At 45.7% G+C, this 21,822-nt stretch overlaps 1 protein-coding gene across 1 annotated transcript in view; it reads right to left on the bottom strand.

Annotated features, from left to right (window-relative positions):
• Window positions 1-14,829: 14,829 nt before the first annotated feature.
• Window positions 14,830-21,822, bottom strand: part of LRRC1 (leucine rich repeat containing 1) — a 127,624-nt gene continuing 120,631 nt past the window's right edge. The window contains exons 12-14 of the mRNA XM_060021347.1: window positions 19,268-19,440; window positions 17,960-18,096; window positions 14,830-16,359 (exon numbers count right to left, since the gene is read on the bottom strand). Of these exons, the coding sequence (XP_059877330.1) occupies window positions 16,201-16,359; window positions 17,960-18,096; window positions 19,268-19,440 (469 nt within the window). The 3' untranslated portion in view covers window positions 14,830-16,200. The remainder of the gene's footprint in view (window positions 16,360-17,959; window positions 18,097-19,267; window positions 19,441-21,822) is intronic.

The raw sequence follows: 21,822 nt of genomic DNA, 5'->3' as shown, positions 1-21,822 counted from the left end.
ATACACCAACACCCAGTGAGGCCATCTGCCATCTAGCAGAATGCTTCCAAGTGGCAAGATGGCAACATATTCCTGCATGGATAGCTTTACCTTGAAGGATTGCTATATCTGCATATCATTCCTAGAATGTGAGTAACCTTGAGCGTCTCCAGAGACGTGGCTGGAAACTTGATGCAAACTGCTGAAAGCAGAATCAAAGAAATCACCCTCTTCTTCTTGGCCACAACCAAATCCTCACTGTGCATGTAGCTTCTTCGATTTCTCGTGAAAACTTTCCAGGGATTTCTTTGGTCACTGCTTTTGACTCTAATAGTCAAGAGGTTGCCAAAGGACTGGCTCCTGCTTCGGATTTCAAGAAGAAAAATAAATGTTCTGCAGCCTCTAAAAAGGTGATAAAGCGGAGTGATAACATTCATCTAACAATATATTGTTCACTCTGTTGGTGAACAATATTCTAAGGCATAGAGAACATCTTTAATAGATTATTTTCACTCTTTGCCATATTTTATTCCTGCACTTTCTTCAGACATTCTAAAGATACCAGCACTTTAACCCTCCCAAATGGTCCTCCTTTCCGCGTCTTCACCTTGTCTTAAGAGAGATGCCTGGGCCCAGCCACATCTTTAGTACATTCAAGTTTAAAGGCTTAACACTTTTTTAATATAAATACAGGGGGGGAAAAAGTAAAGTGCTTAAAAATAGAATCAATTATTTCATTAAGCCATTCAAAGAGACAGTGATTTGGAGGGATTTTGCTGACTCTGTAAAATTTTTAAACCTGGAGTTACCGAAATGAGAGACAACCTACTAAAAGAATCAGTAAACAGCCTTCAAAGCTGTTTAAAAGCTTAAAAGCTGTAGGCAATGCTGCCAACAATGAATAATTATAGCAAAAAATCTTGTTTAGGATACACAGAAAAAATTTTAAATCACTATAGAGGAAGCACCTTCATTTGCAAAAGTGATGTCCTATAAGAGACAATACAATGTCAACTGACTGTTAAGATCTAATAAGAAGATAATCTTCTGACTAAGTCCTCTGAGGCAAACTCCAGTATTGGGTCAAGCATTGGAAAGTTCAAAGCAAACTAAAAAAAAAATAGAAACATAATTTTTAAATGCACAATTGGAGCACACTGTGCATGAAGAGTATTTTGCTGAGGGATTATTTTTAACTCTTCTGCATACAGATACGTTCACCATTATTTCACTGACATTCATGAGATTTATTCAATTAATTCGAGTCATTAAATGATATTCTTCTTCCTCCCCACTCCCTTCCTGATCCTGAGAATAGAAAAGTCCATTAACAGGTCATGGCAGGAAAGTGCTTCTTGATGGTACCATGGCAACATGCCACCAAACACAAAGGGGACCAGTGCTGAGAGGATGGGGAGAATCGAGGCAACCCACACTAGAGCACACTTTTTGGGGGACTATAAGTAGAAGCATATTTCTTTAGTTAATATGTCATTTTATAGCTGCAAAGAGAAAGACCTAAAAGTAATTTTTTAAAAACCTAGTATATTCTATTTCCAAGGACCTATTCTCTCACGTTCACAGGTGGAAGCTCTATCTCCTCAGCTTCTTGCACTGGACTGACTCTTCCTTCCATTTTTCATTAGCTAAGCTGAGCATGTCCAGAAAACCACCTTTCCCTGTAATGAGCCCCAGTGGGAACCTGGCAAAGGAGCTCCTAGGAGGTTTCAGGAGCCTCTTACCACATCCTGGGAGGCAAGACGGGACCAGGTGATCGACTTCCCCACTAATTTTATCCTACATGGAGGGCATTGGCACCAGTCCAGCTAGGCTGGGGCCGGAAGCGTTTAGGATGCTTACCAAGAAGTGCCTATTAAAACAGAAATGCAGGTATCCATGCCCCTTACTCTGAGAAGGGGAAGAAGGAAAAGGACTCACTGATCACACACACACACACACACACACACACACACACACGCACGCACACATCATCCTGCCATTTTTCAGAAGCCATCTTTTAGAAAGTTTCCTTAGCGCATTGCTTTGCCCCTTGATTTTCTTTCCTTTAATTATGGCAGAAATCACGAGGAATAATAAACATTTCCCATCCTTTACAAGTTAAAAAATAGGCAGGAAAATTTGAATTATTAAACAAGTCTGACATGGGGAAATAGAAGCAGAAAATCATTTTTGTCCCCCAGCTTCTCCAGGCCCTTTAAAAATCCGGGCTGTCCCTCTGATTTTTCTAGTCTCTTATAACTAAGGCAAACATCCTTGATCCAGAAGTGTGAAACCCAGGCCCCTGTCCGATGGGCGTGAGATGGGAACCTTCCTCGAGGGAGGCCATGCTCCGGGCAGGATGCCAGCCCCGCAGAACTGCCCCCTGTCGCGGTGAAGAAAGATCTGTGAGAAGAAGAGGATGGGGTCAGGAGGAAGGAAAGTACTCCCCTGACCGGCACTGATGTCTGGCTTCATGCCGTCTGGGCCGGGCCATGGGGAAAGCTGACTGTCCCCCTCCCTGGTGCTTGTGTATGTGTTTTGGGAACCCCCATCGTCAATGTGGACCTTCCCCTGTAGTTCTCTCCACCCCAACACAAGCGTCTCCATCCTCAAGCTCCTAGGAGCCCTTCCCATCCTTAGCTTCTCTCTGCTGAGCCATGTCAGCCCCTCCAGGTGGCCCATTGGGTCCCTTCAGGGGATGTCAGGCTGTGTCTCACACTTGCACCCCCATCTCAGCAGGAGAAAACTAATGATAAGCTCTGGGAAGTCCGGTCCATCCCTTCCCCGAAGCAGCTCTCCTTAACTCAGCTGTCCAGCTGGTTTCTGGACTGAGCTTTCTCAGGAGGGCCCCTCTTCCACCTACTTCGACTTTGAGACTAAGAGGCCCAGACCTAGATGTCTGGAGTGGGTCCCTTTGAAGACCCTCCTGCAGGCCTTGAGGAGGGGGCAGACACCTGGGTGGGGGCTACTGGGAGAGGGGAGAGCCCCAGCAAATTCCAACTCTTTCTAAGGATAACTGGGGCTCCCTGAGTCAGGGCTGTGTCTCCCCTCAGACTGGGGCTCCCTGAGGCAATTTTTTTGTGTTTGCATAGAATGAGACGATTTTATATAGTATTTTTTGAAATGCACATAAAATATAACTGTATATTGGATAAAAATCAAAGTGGCCATTGGCCCTTTTAAACCTTTTTCGCGGAGTAATAAGGAGCCTTTTGTTCTCCTGGCCAATCTCTCACTGGACGCTGAGCACCCACATTGACTTTGGATTTTTTCGGTTGGTGATGGAGAAACGGAGACTTCAGCAAATCAAGGAAACAGGAGGTCATGGACTATTTGCCATTTTGTACAACTACGTTTTAAATATTCCCTAAGAAAAAAGTAAAAGAATCCAACCTCTCCAGCCCTTTGATTAGCTAAAACCATTACTGACAAATTGTATCCTGAGTGGTTTAGTCCTAATTCACGATGTAGAAGACAGTGAAGGCTCTCCTGGGATTAAGAACCAGAAAGAGGAGAAAAAATATAAACGATGTGCTTCAGGTTCAGTAGACAATTTTGGGCATTTGGAGTCAGGATACAGTGTTGTTTAAGAAGTCAATAATTTCCTAATCTCTTGCCACAAGATACAATAAATAATATTTTTTAAAAAAATGAATCCCAGGAGAAAATTTGAAATTGAACAAATACCCAGACAATAACCAGATATTTAAGATTGCTGGTGTGGACACAACATCTGCAGAGCGGGCAGCACAGATGCTCATTCAGAGGTGGGGTGCTGCCAGCCCACCTGTCCAGTGAGCTGGCCGCTGATGTCTGCCCGTGGGTCCCCACCCCAACCCAGGAGCTGACCTCCACTGAAGGCCACATTAATTACTGGTCATGGGTGCAAAGGCCACCTTCCTGCTTCACTTGGGCTCCCAAGCTCCCATCAGACAGGCTGAAGTCTCTGCCCCAGTGGCCTTGCTGTTTGGCTTCCCCAGACGCCCAGTCCTGCTTTTCACACTCCCTTCAACGGTTGCCACAGAGAACATTTCCCAGCAAATCTCCTGCACGCAAATCTCCGTCTCAGAGCCAGTGACCTGGGGAATCACAACAACAGTAAAGCAAACCAGAAGTAAAGTGGTTTCTAGTTTGTCTTCACGCCGTCGTCTAGTTTCCCTGTTTGCCATTCAAAGATGGTAAAGAAACGACTTCAGACAGTAAAAGTCAGAGTACCAGGCACCCACAGGAATAGAAACAGTGCCTACACGCTGTGCAACTCTCAAAAGATGGGCTGTGCCTAGAAAGTGAACGGGGGAGTTTATCTCAGCCGTAGCTCTGGAAAATCCTCAATTTCTTAGGCTGAAATACTGTCAGACTGAGAGGCAGGCAGAGGTTAACTCGATACAATGCATAAATGTAACGGGGAAGCCTGGCCCAACAGAGCGTCCAGTGGTGGGGAAAATGGGGGTCGCCACTGAAAATGCCCATTTCGGGTAGGCTTTTCCCTGGCATCTTTAATATGTGGGGAACACCCACCTGCGATTCTTATTCCATGATAACATCGTATCTCTCTTCCAAAAGTTCACTAGATACCATGAAACTACATTTCTGCTTCAGAAGTTTTCACAACAGGCCTGTCAAGTAGGCAAATGCCTTTCCTCTTCTTCTGGAACCAATCTCTTTACCTCCCCCATGTGTTCTGTTTCCAAGCCCAATCTCCTCTCATCACTGCCCCTTCCTCACCACACCCATGTCACAAACACCCACTACACCTCACCTTCCCCTTCTTTCCTCCCCCGCTCCCTCCCACACAACTTCCTACCAGTTGAACCACAGATGCCAATCAAGTGTAAGAAGCTTCCAGGGGCTTCATCACCCTCCGCCATTTTTATTCAACTGGACTCCCCCCACACCCGCCCCCACACCCGCCCCCGCTGCAGTTGATTGGCCAGGAGCCTGACCTGGGGGACCAATCAAGAGGCCGTGCTGGAGTAGCTTGTATTTCTGTGTCTCCCTCTGACTTTCTGTCAGCACCAACCCCAATTTGGCTTTTGAGCTGAAGAGTTTTGCAAGCACTGGGGCTGGGACTGCCTTTGCAAGTGACCATTGGAGGAATCGAACAGGCCTGGTTCAGGCACAAGAGCTGCCACCGTGAGCAGCTCAGTTATCTATATATGCCTCAATGTCTTAGTCATTCAAATGTGGATAAGACCACCAAGCTCCGAGTGTTGTGGGAATTAAAACTGAATTGAACTAGTGTGTGTTCTGCAGCCTGGATAGTGCCTGAAACATAATGGCAGTCACTCAGTAAAAGAGAGCTATTATCTCTTCTTCTACTGATGATAAAGCCAGACGAGTCCCCTAGAGTGTGTGCTGGGCTTAGCGGCTTACTTCTAACAAAAGAGCAGGGAATGAGAAACATAGGGAAGATAAACTGGGGAACTCTACAATGGAGAACGCTGGCTCTGTCTAAGGTCCACGCAGAAAAACCCAGATGGCTTTTTATTTTGGTTTTGCTGGTGGCTTTGTCCTAGATCAACCCCAGGTTGTTTCAACCTGATGACCAGTCTCCCCTGACCTGACCCAGGGCAGGGCTCTGGGAATCGAATCTGGGGCCGACATCATTTCCTGCAGGAGTACAGTGTGCAGGTCTGGAGTGGAGACGGATTTTGCAGTCTGCAGCATGAAGAGGAAAGATGGGACCACCTAGGGAAAACGCATAAGTAAGGAACAGAAAGCTGAAAGCAGAATGCTGAGACCATCAGAAAACACCAAGGAGGGACCAAGGGACCCCTCCAAGGGACCAAGGAGGATGGTGAGAGATGTGTGAGGAGAAGCAGAGAAAAGAGAGTCAGGGGAGGCAAAGGCATGGGCTTCAAGCTACAGAATTGGACCCATTACTGGGTTATGAAATCAATTACTTGGTTGTGACCAGCACTGAAGAAGAAGGAAACTGGAATTATTAGAGTTCTTGCATATAGTCAAGGATAAGGACTGTGTTGGGAAAGGTTAGTTTCAGCTGAGTAACCCATGCTGGGTTACTATGTAGAAGTTTCCTTCATAAGTTGATTTGCAATAAAAATAATTGGAAAAAGCATGGATGGGAGTTCCGAGGAGGCGGGGGCTGTCCACAGAGCCAAAGCCAGCAGAGCCGACGGGTCTAGAAACACAAGCGATGAATCAAAATGTCCACCGGCGTGGGAGCTAATGCTACGGTGGTCATTATTTTGCAAATATAAATGTATCACGTCAACACATGCCACACCTTAAACTTACACAATATGTCAGTTATATCTCAATAAAGCTGGGGAAAATGTCCATTGAATATGGCAACACGGAGGTCTGGTGAGCTGATCAGAGCACTTTCCACAGCGTGTTGGAGGAAGTGCCCACGGAACTGGGTGGAAAGGGTGGGGGGGTTAGAAGGAGGGAGAGCAAGACTAGACCTCTTTTTCAAGAAACTTGGCAGAGAAAAGAGGAAACAGGTAGTTATGGAGGGGACTTAAGATCAAGGTTTATTGCTTACTTAGGATACGATTTAAATAAGTTTATAGAAGCAGCTGAAGTTAAGGGGCAAAGTGGGTCATTGATGGAGCAAAGTGAGGAGAGAGGCTAAGGAGAGCAGATTGTGACCAGGGAGTGGGGTCTGGGGAAAGGAGAGCCCAGCATGGATGCCCAGTGGGCGCCCGTAGTGGGGAATGGGAAAGCCTGCCTTTTCCCCCATAAAATAAGGCAGGCATTCAGGTATCTAAATATGCTGACTTTCCAATTTTTTAAATATTGTAACTCTTCCTGCAGGAAGATAAATAATTTCAATTGTGGAGACAACAAGTCACGGAAAACGATATTGTTCAGCCAGGCCTAGGATGGTCATGGGGCCCAGGAAGGGCACCAAGGGTTTGTCCTAGCCCCTGAGCATTCTGAGAAGGGGTGGCCCTGGGACTCATGTCCCAGAGCATCCCACGTTGGCAGAGCAAGTGGCAGGAAGGCTGTACTGTCAGAGGCGGGGACCAAGGTGCAGGCTCTCTGAGTTCAGCCCCTGCAGGAAGCCAGTGTGTCCAGATGGGCCTCTGGCTGTGATAAGCAAACAGGACACTTAGCGCCCTCTGGTGGCGAAAGTACCATATGGGCCCTACGACTAGAAGCAGAAACTCCTGTAAACTTTACCTGTAAAGGGCCAAATAATATTTTAAAAGGCTTTGAGGGCCAATCTCTGTACATAAACAAATACACACACAGCTGTGTGACAAAATTTTATTTATAAAAACAGGCAGTGAGCCATAGTTTAAGGACCCCCCACACTTAAATGTTTTGATAGGAATATTGTCCAAGAAAAGTTTGTTATTGTTCCCAAAGCAAATCATGGCTCAGAGAAACACATCACTCAGTGACCACTACATTAAACAAGTCTTAAAAACGCACAACTTATTTGGAAATTATATGATAAATGATTAGCGCCACCAGTCAGATCTCTATGAAAGTATTGGCTTGGCCAGAAAGTTCGTTTGGGTTTTTCCACCAATAGTTTTAATGACATATATAATTTTGTTTTAGATAATAACAAAGCATATAATTTAACATTTATGTATTGATTTTTTTTTTCCATACCAGATACTCATTTTGAAGATCATCTTTGCAATAACAAGGAGGAGGATAATGGATTGGGGGAGAAAAATGAAACCTTGGGACAGTTGACTTAAAACAACGTGACTCTAGTTTCTTAAGACACTAAAATGAGCGCATGAAGAACACAGGTGAGGTTTAGGACCCTGAAATGTTTAGAGACATCGCGGTTGGGAGATTTCCTCCAACAGCCCAGGTGTAAGAGAGGTTATGGGTTTGGAGATTTGGGGCTGCAGTGTGAGGCACAGACACACAAATGAATAGGACACAGTTCCTGCCATCGGGCAGGTCAGGAAGTGTTGATCCCATCTGGCCATGAGCATTCCCAGGCTTCCTCTGGGGAGCTGCTCCACAGGGAAGCAGAGTGTCTAATTCTGGTGGCACCTCTTCGACTCCCATTAGCTTGGTTATGTTCACAGAAGCCTCAAGCCCAGCCCTTGGCTAAAGAGACCAGATGCCCTTCTGCCCACCTGTGGGACCACTGCACGCACACTTCAGGTCAGCCAAGGAGCAGGCAATTCCTGAAAGCCTACTCTGTGCCAGCTTTGTCCCCTAATTCTCTAAAAATATCTTCCACTAGGTATCATTCCCATCTTAAAACTGAGTCAACTAAGACTTGGGGAAATTAAGAAAAACCTCTCAAGGTCTCAAAATTAAGTAAGTGCTATAGCCTTTTTTTTTTTTTTTTTTTTTTTGCGGTACGCAGGCCTCTCACTGTTGTGGCCTCTCCCATTGCGGAGCACAGGCTCCGGACACGCAGGCTCAGCAGCCATGGCTCACGGGCCCAGCCGCTCCGCGGCATGTGGGATCCTCCCGGAACGGGGCACGAACCCGTGTGCCCTGCATCGGCAGGCGGACTCTCAACCACTGTGCCACCAGGGAAGCCCCAGTGCTGTAGCTTTTAAACCCAGCTCTGCTCAAATCTAAGGCTTCTGCTCCTCCCCATACACAGAGCAGTGATTCTCTTAGTGTGGGCGCTGGGCCAGCCATTACGCTGGGAACTTGTCAGAAATGCAGATTTTCGGGCCCCAACCTAGCCCTCCCGAATCAGACTCTGGGGGTGGGATCCAGCAATCCAATTTAACACGGCCACCAAGTGGCTCTGGTGCACGTTGCCTCCAAGACAGACAGAATGTTGTAGTGGTCCCAGCAGGAATGGGCTCGCCCCCGAGCACCGAGGGGGGAGACAGGGCAGCAGGCACTGATTTTTCTGGCCGCCCCATGCCAGCTCCTTAAAGAGTGATGCGATCCTATCACCAACAGCTGTGATTAGAGGGAAAGAACCAGGCCAGAGCTTCAGCGTATTTTGTTGACATGTTTCTTCTAACAACCTATGTGCTACAGGGAATTGTACACCAAGATGCAGTAAAGGAGGTTGGGTAGCCAGCTTAGAGTCAATCACCACAGGTGACAAACGCTGGGTTTCCAAAGGTCTGCTTCCATCCAGGCCCTGGGCACACCACCTTCATCCGATGGCAACATCAACACGGGGTGACGGCTGGGGAGGGACAGAGACGCGGAAACAGGCAGCCGCTGATGGGAGGCGGTCACCACCAAGCAGGGACCCCATCCAACCGGTGATTTTTCAGGTGTCCAGGTGAGAATACAACCCCGATGAGGGTTCCCTCCCATCCTGCAGGGTTAGGGCTAGGCTTAGGGTAAATGCCTATCCAGCTGGGTCCGCCCTCATGGGAGAAAGTGGCAGGGCCAGAACCTAACAGCCCCGCAGTCAGCTAAGGGGGATGCTCCCTGACCCTCAGACGTTCCAGAATGACGACAGCCGAGAGCAACCCCCACCTGACAGACCCAGCCCAGAGCCCATTCCTGAAACTCCCCAAACCAACCCCGAAACTCGCCCCACCCAGAGTGCCTCTGGGCCAATGGGCAGGACAACAATTCAGGAAGAATATTCTATGCCCAGACAAGTGAGTGTGTTGTTTCGTTTTTCCAAGCAGTGCTCATCAAGGTTTAAACAAACAAGCCCTCACACCTACGGCAGGGAAGGATGGGAGGCCGCAGCCAGGTGTGTTAACACAGGATGCTGGGGTCCAGACAGGAGCAAACCTGTCTGCAAACAGCCAGACCTTAGCTCTAGAAAGCCCCTCTAGAGAAGCTTCTGTGGATTCTATTTACATGGTATCAGGTGTCCATCAGGCCCCGATGCTCCCGGTTTCCTGCCACGTGAAGACTGCCCAAGGCTGTCTCTTCCTACAACCAGGGTGATCGAGCCAGTTTCCAACAAAATTAAATGCTGCTCAGTCACACAAGTTTTCTATTCTTCTGCTTTGCTGCGTCTATGATTAAACGAAAATTCCTAAAGGGGAGTAATCACTATTTGTCAAATCTTTCACAACACTTTTTTAAAGGGAGGATCTGAAATAATAAATCACGAGTCACCTTTCCTATTTCCCCTCAAACTGCATCGAGATCAAGCTGCAGCACTCTAGATCTCCAAGTCTTCCTTATCTATCTTTTCTCCAAGGGGAGGCTGTGAAAGGCAGTGAGGATGAAGATCGTTCCTGATTAACTAGCTCACGCCAGGGCTAACTGCCAAGTTTTGAAACATGTTAGAGCTCTCTCAAGAGCCAGTTCCCCAACTGTCACTTCAGTCAATATTAAAAATATATATATCAATTTTTTTCTGGCCACCCACTAACCAAATACTTTTTCTCCCAAGTTTCTCAAGGATTGCACACAGTCTGAGATGGTAGGACAGAGATCCCATGAACGTTTTCAGAGCCCTTGCCATAGGACATGATGTGGGGTGGGCAGGGGGAGGGGTGGAGGGGAGTGAGGGCCATAGCATTTGCTACCCAAACTGGGCACAGAGGAAGATCCAGGTCTGCAGAGATGGTGCTAAATTTCACTGAGTTCTATGCCAGTCTTTGTCCATAACCCAGGCCTAAATGATCCCCAAAAATTAAAACAGAGCCATCGCATCTACAATAAATACAACTCTGAATATAGTTGCAGCTTCCCAGTGTTTTAGCTGAGGGAGGGATGGGGGGCAGAGGAAAATAAGGGAGTCATGGAGATCAGAATCTAGTCAACGGAGATGTGAATCAAATTCCAACTTTGTCATTTACTGTTGGATCTTGGAAAAGTCGTGAAAACTATCTGAATCTTGCGGGGAGAGATCAAGATGATGGAATAGAAGGACATGGAACTCCCCTCCTCCCACAAATACATCAAAACTAGCTGAATCCTAATTCTCTCCTTTGCAAAATGGAAATGCCACAACCTACCTCATGGGCTGTTCTGGAAAACTGAGACTGTGTTCAGTCGGCCTGGGGTGTGGCACATAGTAAGTGCTCAGTAAACAGCAGCCATCATAACTGCCATTTCACCAACACCAAGGGGCAGCTCATCATTTGCTTAGAAATTAAACTCTTGATGCCTTGCAAGGCCCTTGGAGGATCAACCCAATTAGATTCTCACCCAATCAGAGCTCAGGGGTCTGTCACAGGGAGGGACTGCCCACTCGCACAGTGTACACTGTCCATCTGCCAGTTGTGAGACACAAAAGCTCGTCTCAAACCTTCTCCACAGCCTACTGAATGAAGGTAACCAGATCAGGTTCTTCTGGTCGGTCTCCCCTTCCCGCCAGCTGTCACCTTTTCAAAAAGAAAACAGTCCAGCAAGATGGGAGTGGACCGCACATGCACCAGCTCAGGCTGCATTGATTTCTTTTATGCAGTAGGTTTTTTTTCCCACTGATGCTCCATGTCTTAAGTCTACTTGCCCGTCCTGGTATAGAAAAGCCTCAGAGGGTCTCCCTTGGAGAGAGAAGAGACAGAACACAGCAAGAGGGGGAAAAGGAGGGAGTTATAAAAATCAAAGGTGAAATAGAGTTAAGATACTAAATGGGCACAACAGACCAAAGTCCAGAACACTGAGGACTTGGCAGAGAGGGGATGTGGCCTGGAAACCCAGAGACCCTTTTCTCAATTAGGCGTTTAATGGTTTCTTGGTAGAAACTAGATTTCCCTTAAGGACAGCTAGCTTAGTAAAGTCCAGTTACAATGAAGGGGTTACCAGGGGACCATTGCTAACTTTACCATTAAGTGAGCTGACCAGACAAAACTTCCCTCGCCCATTACATAACTCATGGGTCTCTAGAGAATATCGTAGAAGAGAGAGTTTTCAGATGAAGTTTTCTTCACCAGAGAACTAGCATGTGTCCTCATTTCCGGGGAACAAGACACTGGTGATCACACACTGCTGAGTCCGTGGTAGGAAGTGCAGAGCCGCTAATAACACCATTGTAATGACAACAACAGCAAAGACCTGTAATAGTTGCACCCACACACTCCCTGAGAGCTTGTGTCCTATGCAACCCATTTCATCCTCACTCCGAGCCTGTAAGAGGTATCACTGCCCCATTTTAGAGATGAAGGACCGGGGAGGTTAAGTCGCTTATCCAAAGTCACATGGCAGGGCTGGGATTCAAACCCACGTCCATATGATTGCAACGGCTGTGCTGTGCTGACTCTCAAAATTTTAAACTCCAAAGGCTACTTTAAAAGGTACGCTTGCTCTCTGCTCCCCCCGAGTTTTTTAATTATTTCATTGTACAGTCTTCTCCTTATGGATGTATTTTGAAACATAATTTGGTTCCTTTAAAACGGCTTAGCATTTGCAGCAACATGGATGGACCTGGACATTATCATACTAAGTGAAGTAAGACAGAGAAAGACAAATACCATATGATATCGCTTGTATGTGGAATCCAAAATAAATAAAAAATAAAGAACTTATTTACAAGGCAGAAATACACTCACAGACATAGAAAACAAACTTACGGTTACCAAAGGGGAAGGGGGGGAGGGATAAATTGGGAGGTTGGGATTGATACTACGGTATATAAAATAGATAAACAACAAGCACCTACCATATAGCACAGGGAACTTTACTCAATTATCTTGTAAAATGACTCAGCATTGGTCTCGTGTTGGTAACTGCTGACACTGGGGGACAGGTATATGGGGGTCCACTACATAATTCTACTTTTGTATGTTTTTGATGACCCATATTTTAAAGTTTTTTTAATTGGCTCTTTGGAAAGTTGGGTGAAGTCAACACTAAAGGCGGATGTGAGCTTTTAACTCTCGCCCAGCTGCAAGGTCCCTGCTTGCCTCCCATTAACAAGCAGCGCCAAGGCTGTCCCTGGTCAGACTGCGTGTGTTTGTGCAGCCTCGCCGCCCGCCAGCCAGCATGCCCGTAGCAGGGGTGTCAGTCATCTTATACGATTAGAACTGGTTGCTCCGAGTAACTTTCCGACAAAGAAGGAATTTTCCCAGCCTCCACCCCATCCATTATGCGTGCCTTCTTGGGTGTGGTCCATTTCACAAGAGATGGCAGGATGGCTGTCAAAGGCTGGTGCAAACGACTTACCTGTGCTTCTTTACCCCAGGAAGTTTTTAGGTAGAAAGATGGGGTTGGTCAGGACCATTGCTCCAAACTTTCCAGAAAAAAACAGAAGATCCAGGCAAACTGTTGTATCAATAGTTTTCTCACCTGCCCCTCTTTTCATCATCAATGATTTCATGATTTTATCTCCTCTACATTTTGAAGGTTTTATCCACTTAGGTGTAATTTCCTTGCTAAAGAAGAGGAACTAGGGGCTACGAACAAGTGGATGAACAGGTCATACTCGTCTTCCCTGCTTTTACCTGTCACTCCCCCCAAGACAAACAGTCAGGCCTTACAGCTACTCCTCCCTTTCCTAAAGGAAGGGCCAGAGAGGGGGTGGAGGCTGACCGGGCTGTGGAGAAGGATTCCTCAGGAAAAGGTCAGAAACTTCTGGCACTGGCCTCACAAGGCAATCCTTTCACGTTTAAATTTTCCTTATAATGACAAGAAACTTTGCTCCCTCATCTGCGGGCACCCCTTTCCTTTTCTCCATTTTAAGATTCTGGCATACTCGGTTTTATTTTATAAATATGATGCTTATGCCTGTTGCCTGACACACCTGATGTCTTTAACACTTTGATGGCCCTTGAAATTGCTTTGTAGAATCACTCTGTTTTTTACCAATAAAGGAAGAATTTTTTTAAATGAAAAAAGAAAACATGATGCTTAGGCTCATGGGCTGACAGAGAAGCAGATTGGCTTTATTTAAGGAGAAATCTTGACCCTGAAGAACAGAGAGAACTTCCATGGTGGTTTTTGTTTGTTTTCATATAAAGCCTACCCTTTACTATTCAGTTCACCATGGCTTTGGTGGAACAGAGGTGGACAGAACAGTGTGTGTGTTTAAATTTTTCTAGGAATTTCTATGTACCTAATTATTTGTTTCCTTTTCCTTGGAAAAGGCCGGCATGTTCTTGGGTTGGGTCTGACTGGTGGGTGCTGTTTCCATCATGATGCCTACACCTGTCCCAGCATCCGGAGGGTAAGAGCATCGTAGTGTCACCCAGAGTAAACGACTAAGGTGAAGGTGACTTTTCCTGCTCAAGGAAGGGGGAGGAAACTAATCCCAAGACTGAAAACGAAAAGCAAAACAAAGCAAAAAACCCCAAGTGAATGTGAAGTAGAAGAGACAGGCCAAAGGAAACAAGTAATTAGGTATGTAGAATTTTCTAGAAAAATTCAAACACACACACTATTCTGTCCACCTCTATTCCACCAAAGCCATGGTGAACTGAGTAGTAAAGGGTGGGCTTTATATGAAGACAAACGAACAAAATACCAGGGAAGTTGTATCCGTTCTTCAGGGTCAAGAAAACTCTCCTTATATAAAGCCGATCTGCTGCTCTTATCATCCCATGAGTCTGTGGCATCATCTTTTGCAAAACAAAACCGAGTATGCCGGAATCATAAAACGGAGAAAAGGAAAGGGGTGCCCACAGGTGAGGGAACGAGAGATAAAACTGAGCAGCCAAAAACCACTTATGTGCCGTGTGCTTTCAAGTCAGCAGTCTTAGAAACGTACACGCACATACAAACCACCGAAAAAGCAAAGTGAAACTCCTGGTAGTAAAAGAAGGTATCGCAGTTGGTTGGTTGAAAGCAGGTTTCTAAGGAGTCTCATTGGCCAGACAGCCCCAACCCAAGGTGAGGCGCCAGACTTGAAGGCGATGCTGGGCTCCGCCTGGGGTGGGAGGAAGGGGTACTCAGACCCACGGGAGGTTAGCATAAAACCACCGGCGGCTCAGGTATTTGAGGAAAGGGAGGGCATTCTTAAAGACCTCGGCTGCCTTCTATCATTTGAACATACGAGGAGAAATCAACTTTAAAAAGCTGTAACAGCTCATGTCCAGGGTGACTTTATTTCATGGAAAGAATAAAAAGACAACACCAACAGCATGATTTTCCTAAACACCACACAGGGACAGGCTGTGTCCTCTTTTCATTCCTCTTTTATCACATCATACAAAATTTTAAAAAAAGAAACCAACAGAAACACACCAAAACATACCCCCAGACCCCTTAAATTAGCAGACTTAAAATTAAAACTTGAAGCAATATTTTGTTATACTTTGATCCAAACTCTATGTACAAATTAAATTGCACTTATAAAGACAGCAACATTTCTAATGGGGTTGTAGTTTATTCTGCTTTATTGTGGTTTTATATCTCGATATAAAACTTTTAAAGCTTTCTTCAGTAAAAACCATACTTTCTTTAATAGTACATAATGCATTTCCCCACTGAATTTCTGAGCCGGTTTTTTCTTTTTGTGCTTTTCTGCTGTTTTATTTTACAAATGGCACATACCTTCTGAGTAGGTACAAGCAGACACAACACTCATCCTAAGAGACTCATTCATGAAAAAGTCAGACTGTAAAAGAAATGAAATATTAGCAGTCTAGTCCTTTGGTTCATCTTAAAAAAAAAAATCAACTGGTATAATTTACGAATTGGTGGTAACTCTTCTTTTTGGTTAAAAACAAATCCACCTGGTAGATTACTGATTAAAATCCAACATTGCTTTCAAAGTACCACCTTTCCAGCCTCCTCTCTGCTCAAAGATGCCATTGTGACAACTGGTTTGACAGGACACAGGCTACAGTAAGGCACAAGTGGATGGTACAAATAAAAACAAATACTTTAGGACTGGTGGTTGCTTTTTTTTCCTGCACGTACCGTTTCCAAGATAAAATCACAAAAAGAAATACATATTTTTTGTTATGAAATACCTATACAAAATGTTTAAATGTACACCATCTGAGCTGCCAAAAAGGGTTTAAAAAAGTATCAATTTCTCCCCCATACATAAAACTCTCTCTCATCAGTAGGTCCAAGAGAACTTGGGTTCACAATGTCCCAGCACTTTATGGGAGGGAGGAGGGTCAAAATTCCCCTTCCTGCTCTCCCTGACCCCAACACAAGACAAAAACAAAGGTCAGATGTTGTCAGTAGTGTATTCTACTTATTACAAACAACTGAAATTTAGGAAAAAAAAAAAAAAAAAAAATCAGGCCGGAGACCACGGGTGGGTGCAGTGACTGGCTGCCGGATCAGAGTAAGGCACTTCCCGGGGGCGCAGCATCCCGACGCGTGGGTGGGGACCGGTGCGGGGTCCGGTGGAGGCCAGGGCCTCTGGGGGCTCCACGCGGGGACAGGCTGGCTCCGCAGCAGGACGACTCGGGAGGTATGACGTGGACGCGCCATCTACACCGACGTGGTCACGCGGTCAATGGTGTGGTTGACCTCGTTTTTGTTGGAATCCAGTCCTTTAGCAGCATTCCTGTCGTTCCGTAAATTTTCCACCGTCTTTTTCATGTTCTTGAGCTCCCCTGGGTGGGGCGTGGCTCGTCTCAGGAGTGTTCTCTGAAAAGCAAGGAGCGGGGTGAGTGTTTGGGTTTTACTCCATCACTCCTTCAAATGCGAAGCTTCCTGGGTAGCTTTCCAACACAGGTCTCCCCTTCCTAGCGGTTAAGAGGCAGAGTGGGCGAAAAGCTTGCTTTGGAGGTACGTGCATTTATCAACTGCTCCCTCGCGGTTAAGGGAAGACGAAAGTGCTGAGTATAACTTACCTAGTCAAGATGGAAGGGCTCCTTTCAGAATAAAAGAATACTTCGCAAAATACGAGACGAGTGTTACGATAAGAACAAAGTTCCACGTGCAGTAAGAAAAAAATAAAAGATTTGTGAGATAGAATTGTGGGGGGAGGGGAGGAAGAAGAGAAAGGAGTCAAAAAAATTCTACAATTAAAATCCCTAGAATGTTCTACTATTATCTGAAGCGGTTCTGGCTTCCTTCAACCCATGAGGCACGGGAGGTGAAGGAAAAGGGAAGTGAGGAAGGACTTCTTTTCTAATTTTGCTGCTGTGTTTTATTTATGACCTACTGAAGAAAGTTCACATTTTTCTAATAAAGACCACAGGGTGGGAAGTGAAGTGACAGGGTATGGGCAATGTTTTTAAAATTATATTATTTAACATGTTCTGTGCTCTTCTGCTCCTAAAACAGTATTTACATCTTATAAATGGCCAGTCCGGGAGTTTCAGGAGGAGCTACGATAGGTTAACAAAGGAGGAGCGGTACTAAGGCAACGCGTAACTGGTGAAATAATCATGCTCTAAGAAGTCATGAGATAAAGTCATTTACATTGGAGTCATTTTGTCATGCCTAATTCCTACTTTGCCCTCTGCCACTGTAAGTGAATGAAAGCCCACTTGGGGACAGCTGGAATAACAAAGACTCCAGGCAGTAATTTAAAAACTGCCCTTTGTCTTGGGGGCTGCAAGTACTCCCTCTGAGTTCTGCTTATGAAAATCTCAATTAGTGCAAGGAGTTTAAGAAGCCAAAGCCAAACTGCAGGAAGACTCCGAGAGTTGTCCCTGACTCAGCTGGATGGCTGAGACATATGGAGGATGGAGGCAAGTAGGGCTGAGTGGTCCTTTCAAACCTATTCCTGATTTCTGAATGAAAACCCATAAGGGAGTCCTACTTAACATCACAAGCTCTCTGCATGAAGGTGAAGGCTCCCGGTTATGTGAAGATAAGCAAGAAGTCCAGGAGGACAGCAGGCAAGCTAAGCCACGTGGTGAAACATGGGTGAATCCCCATGGTACGGCTACAAATGGGGGTGGAGGGCAGGGAGAGACTCAGTTCACTGGGAACAACAGAGAAGAAAAAATTCCCAACCAATTTTAAGAAAGCAGTGGGGGCAGGAGGGGTAAGTATCACAAATAAAGAAAAAGAAGCACCCACAAACTATTCAAACAAACAAACAAAGTCTCATTGGTGAATCAGAACCTTAGAAGCTCCCAGTTTTGCCTTCTAAAAACAATTCTTAGATGTTGAAGGCAGAACAGAGAAAAGACTATTTGAAAATAAGGGAGATCTTTATCAGGTGTCCCTTTCAATCTCGGAAGGCTTTTAAACTTTGAACGTCTGTGGAAGCCAAGAAGCTCGAACCCCATACCGTTTCATTATCGTCCTCGTCCTTTTCATCTTCCAGAAATCGGATTGCGCTGACTCTGTTCACTGCACGCTCATTCCAGGCCTCATCGGACACATCGTTCACCAAGCTCTCCAGGGCACCACAGCGAGGCAGGTTCTCTGTTGGACAAAGACCACGTCAGCAGGGTTCCCATGACTGGCAAGGTTGCCCTTTCTTTTCAAGGATGCGTAGTTCCATTTAAGATCATAAGATATCTGCTAAATCAATATTTACTATTTCATTCCAGAATGTCATCATGACTCATAGAGTTCTTTTGCATTTTCTTTTTTACACACTCACTTCAGAAACTTCCTCTTGACCATGATTTGGCCACACATGTTGGATCTAGTACTTTGCTTGGCAGCACAACCTACCGCAATTGTTCTCTTGGGGTCTTAAGTGCTCCTCTGACGAGGCTGGGATAGGCAAGGTGGCTCCATTCGCCCAGACCCTTCTCCCTTTATTCTATCGAAACCAGCTCCCAGAAAAGGATTTATGACAGGCATGTGATATGAGTGTGAATGCTTTTTTTTTTTAAAGTAATCACGTTTTTTATTTTAGAAGATGTTGGGGGTAGGAGTTTATTAATTAATTTATTTATTTTTGCTGTGTTGGGTCTTCATTTCTGTGCGAGGGCTTTCTCTAGTTGCGACAAGTGGGGGCCACTCTTCATCGCGGTGCGTGGGCCTCTCACTGTCGCGGCCTCTCTTGTTGCGGCGCACAGGCTCCAGACGCGCAGGCTCAGTAATTGTGGCTCACGGGCCTAGTTGCTCCGTGGCATGTGGGATTCTCCCAGACCAGGGCTCGAACCGGTGTCCCCTGCATTAGCAGGCAGATTCTCAACCACTGCGCTCCCAGGGAAGCCCTGAATGCTTTTTTAAACCACACATAATTTACAAAACAAAGGTACAGTCACTCAAAACAACTCCCTGTTTTAAAAAGAGTTTGCTGCAGATGTTCAATACTAATCCTCCAAACTGTCTGTTTGGATTTTAAGGGACTCCTACCTCTTTTAGGAGTATGTATTTGCATTTTCAGCCTTAGCTAGAACTCAAAACCAGAAGGCTGTTTAAAGAATATCAAATGTGATACACGGGTATGAGCAGCACGTTTTTTCTGCAGAGATACAGGGGAAGCTTCCCAGAAAAGACCCACAATGACCTCACACCTAGGCTGGCTCTGCAGGCAGATAAGACACAACGCAGTCCCGTGTGCGAGTGAGAGGCCTTAAGGACAGGCATTAGCTGCTGCTAATTCTCGGGGCCAAGTGAACCTGGTCCTTCCATTTACCTTGGCAGGCAGGTTCAGAAGGCAGCTGAGGAAGTAAGACACAGGTGAGAATCTTCTCCCCGGTGGTGTGGTCAGTGTCCGTCTGGAACGTGAGCAGGGGCTGGGACTGGTTGTCTGATAACCACAGAGCCTTCAACTTTAAAGCAGTCAGGGATAAAGGCAGGTGCGACAGCCTCGATGAAAACAAAAGGAGACATGGGGAGCTTACAATCTGTGATTAAATCAAGTCTTGTCCAAAACAAAACAGGAAAAAAAAAAAACCGCTTCCTGGGATTGGGTTCAATATGTGAAAAGGTATTATGTTTATAATAAGATACTCGATTTACCCTTTGCCAGTGGACGCTTCAGTGGGTGACTATGCTTCCCTTTTCGTCATCACCTCTCTCATTAGCACCTCCAGGCCATGGGGCAAAAAATGAGGAAATTACAGCACGCGCTGTTTACTCTTGGGAAGTTTCCATTTAAAGGCCGGGGCAGGGCGGGGGAGTGGGGAAGCCAGTGTTAATTGTGGAAGAACCCAGAAGCCGAGTTCTTCCTAAGTCAATGGGGACAGCCTCACCCGCAGGGCTGGAATAAGACCATGGCGTTACCTGCCCCCGGTAGCACCTGGCAAATCGGGACGTGAGGAAGGTGAGGCCTTGGGCGCTGCAAAGTTTAAACTGCAGTTAAAATAAAGATTAAAAGTGTTTCTTTATGGACTCCACTTGCTCTCTCTGGGGAGATTATTTTAGGTATTCCATTTTAGACTTTTAAGTCTCTGAAAGCTCCCACTTCTCAGACACCTACGTGATAATTAATTTCCACCTCAGATTGCTTCAGTTCCGAAGGAGACAAAGCACTTTAAAAACTGTAATGTGATACCTAAAGATTAGTTTTCTATCTATGTTTGTACAAGTATTTGACCAGTTAAATCTATTTAGTGATGACCGTCACCAGAAATCATATGCACTTGGTACTTGGCGAAGATTACTTGGAGCAGAGGATCTCAACTAGGGGCAATTTTGCCCCCGGGGACACCTGGCAATGTCTATAGACATTTTTGGGGGTGCTACTGACATCTAGTGGGTCAAGGCCCGGATGTTGCTAAATACCTACAACGCATAGGACAGCCGCACAACAAACAACTACCCAGTCCCAAATGGAACACTGCCAGGGGTGCAATGCTGCTCTGGTAAAAACCAAGGCTTTACACAAGTTTAATTCACTCTGAAAACACCCGAACCTCTGCAGATACCAGGAATTTAAGGTTTAAAGAACTTAAGGTTATATTTGATCAAGTATTTTCACTCTAAGGACGGCTCCGTGGATTAAAGGATAGCTCCATCTTAGAAATGACTTCATACGTTAGCTAAAAATAAGCTCATCACAGTCTGTTACCTACAATAGGAGGCACATTTTCTTAAAAGAAATATCTGGCCCATTAATTCTATAAGAAATTATGTGACAGCGTGTATTCCTGGGGTTCTTTCTTCTATGAAATGGTACCTCTATCTCCATTTAACATATATGGGAGAGATGCCTAAATGTCTCACCAACAGACTAATGCAGACTTATCAGACGTATTTTGAATTGACAGACTTACGGGAAATAAACTAGAAATAAACTAGAAGAAGCAGTTTTGCCTGGTTTTTTTTTTTTTTTTTTTTTTCCTTTTTTGCGGAAAGCGGGCCTCTCACTGTTGTGGCCTCTCCTGTTGTGAAGCACAGGCTCCGGACGCGCAGGCTCAGCGGCCATGGCTCACGGGCCCAGCCGCTCCACGGCATGTGGGATCTTCCCGGCGGCATGTGGGATCTTCGCGGACCGGGGCACGAACCCGTGTCCCCTGCATCGGCAAGCCGACTCTCAACCACTGCGCCACCAGGGAAGCCCCTACTCCAATACTATAAAACGAATCCAAGTAAAACGTAAGCACAGACCAACTAAGTTAATTTAACAGATGAAGTTAGAAATGATCAAAGAATGCAGACAGCGTATTAACACACTTTCTATAAGAATAATGAATACATTTCACAAAAGCCTTCCCACGTCCTAGTTATGGAGGGGAGAAAATATTTTCTTTTCCTAAAAGTTAGTCCAGTCAAGGCTGACCCATCCCATACCCACTCAGTGGGTGCAGTATTGGTTAAATACAGGGAACTGTGCCCACGTGGGAGTGAGGTTCTCAAGTCGATGCCGTGAGAATTGCCGACGTGAAAGGACCCTTGAAAAGACTGCGTGTGTTGTACACGCCACTATTTCACCAATGACGGCCAAATTGGGTGGGAAATATGTGTTTTTAAATCCCAGAATCCACCCAGTGCAGTGACATGCACATACCAGGAGGATGCCTGGAGGGGTCTGAGGGTGCAGCAACTCACAGCCCCACTTCCCCTGATTCTGAGGTATTGGTTCTTTGAGGGGACTGGAAAGTGAAATCTCTGTGCTTATTTGTATAAGCGTACAAATGATCTCTCCCTCTGCCCAAAGGCTGTCACACACATACTCAAATGCAAGGAAGTTAAAGACACAAGGCAGGTATCTGCCAGGCACTGTGACAGGACTTTTTAAAAAGAATA

The sequence above is a fragment of the Delphinus delphis genome, chromosome 10 (assembly GCF_949987515.2).
Source record: "Delphinus delphis chromosome 10, mDelDel1.2, whole genome shotgun sequence".
Classification (NCBI taxonomy): domain Eukaryota; kingdom Metazoa; phylum Chordata; class Mammalia; order Artiodactyla; family Delphinidae; genus Delphinus; species Delphinus delphis.
The sequence above is the reverse complement of the archived record's forward strand: the minus strand, read 5'-3'. Positions and strand labels throughout refer to the sequence as shown.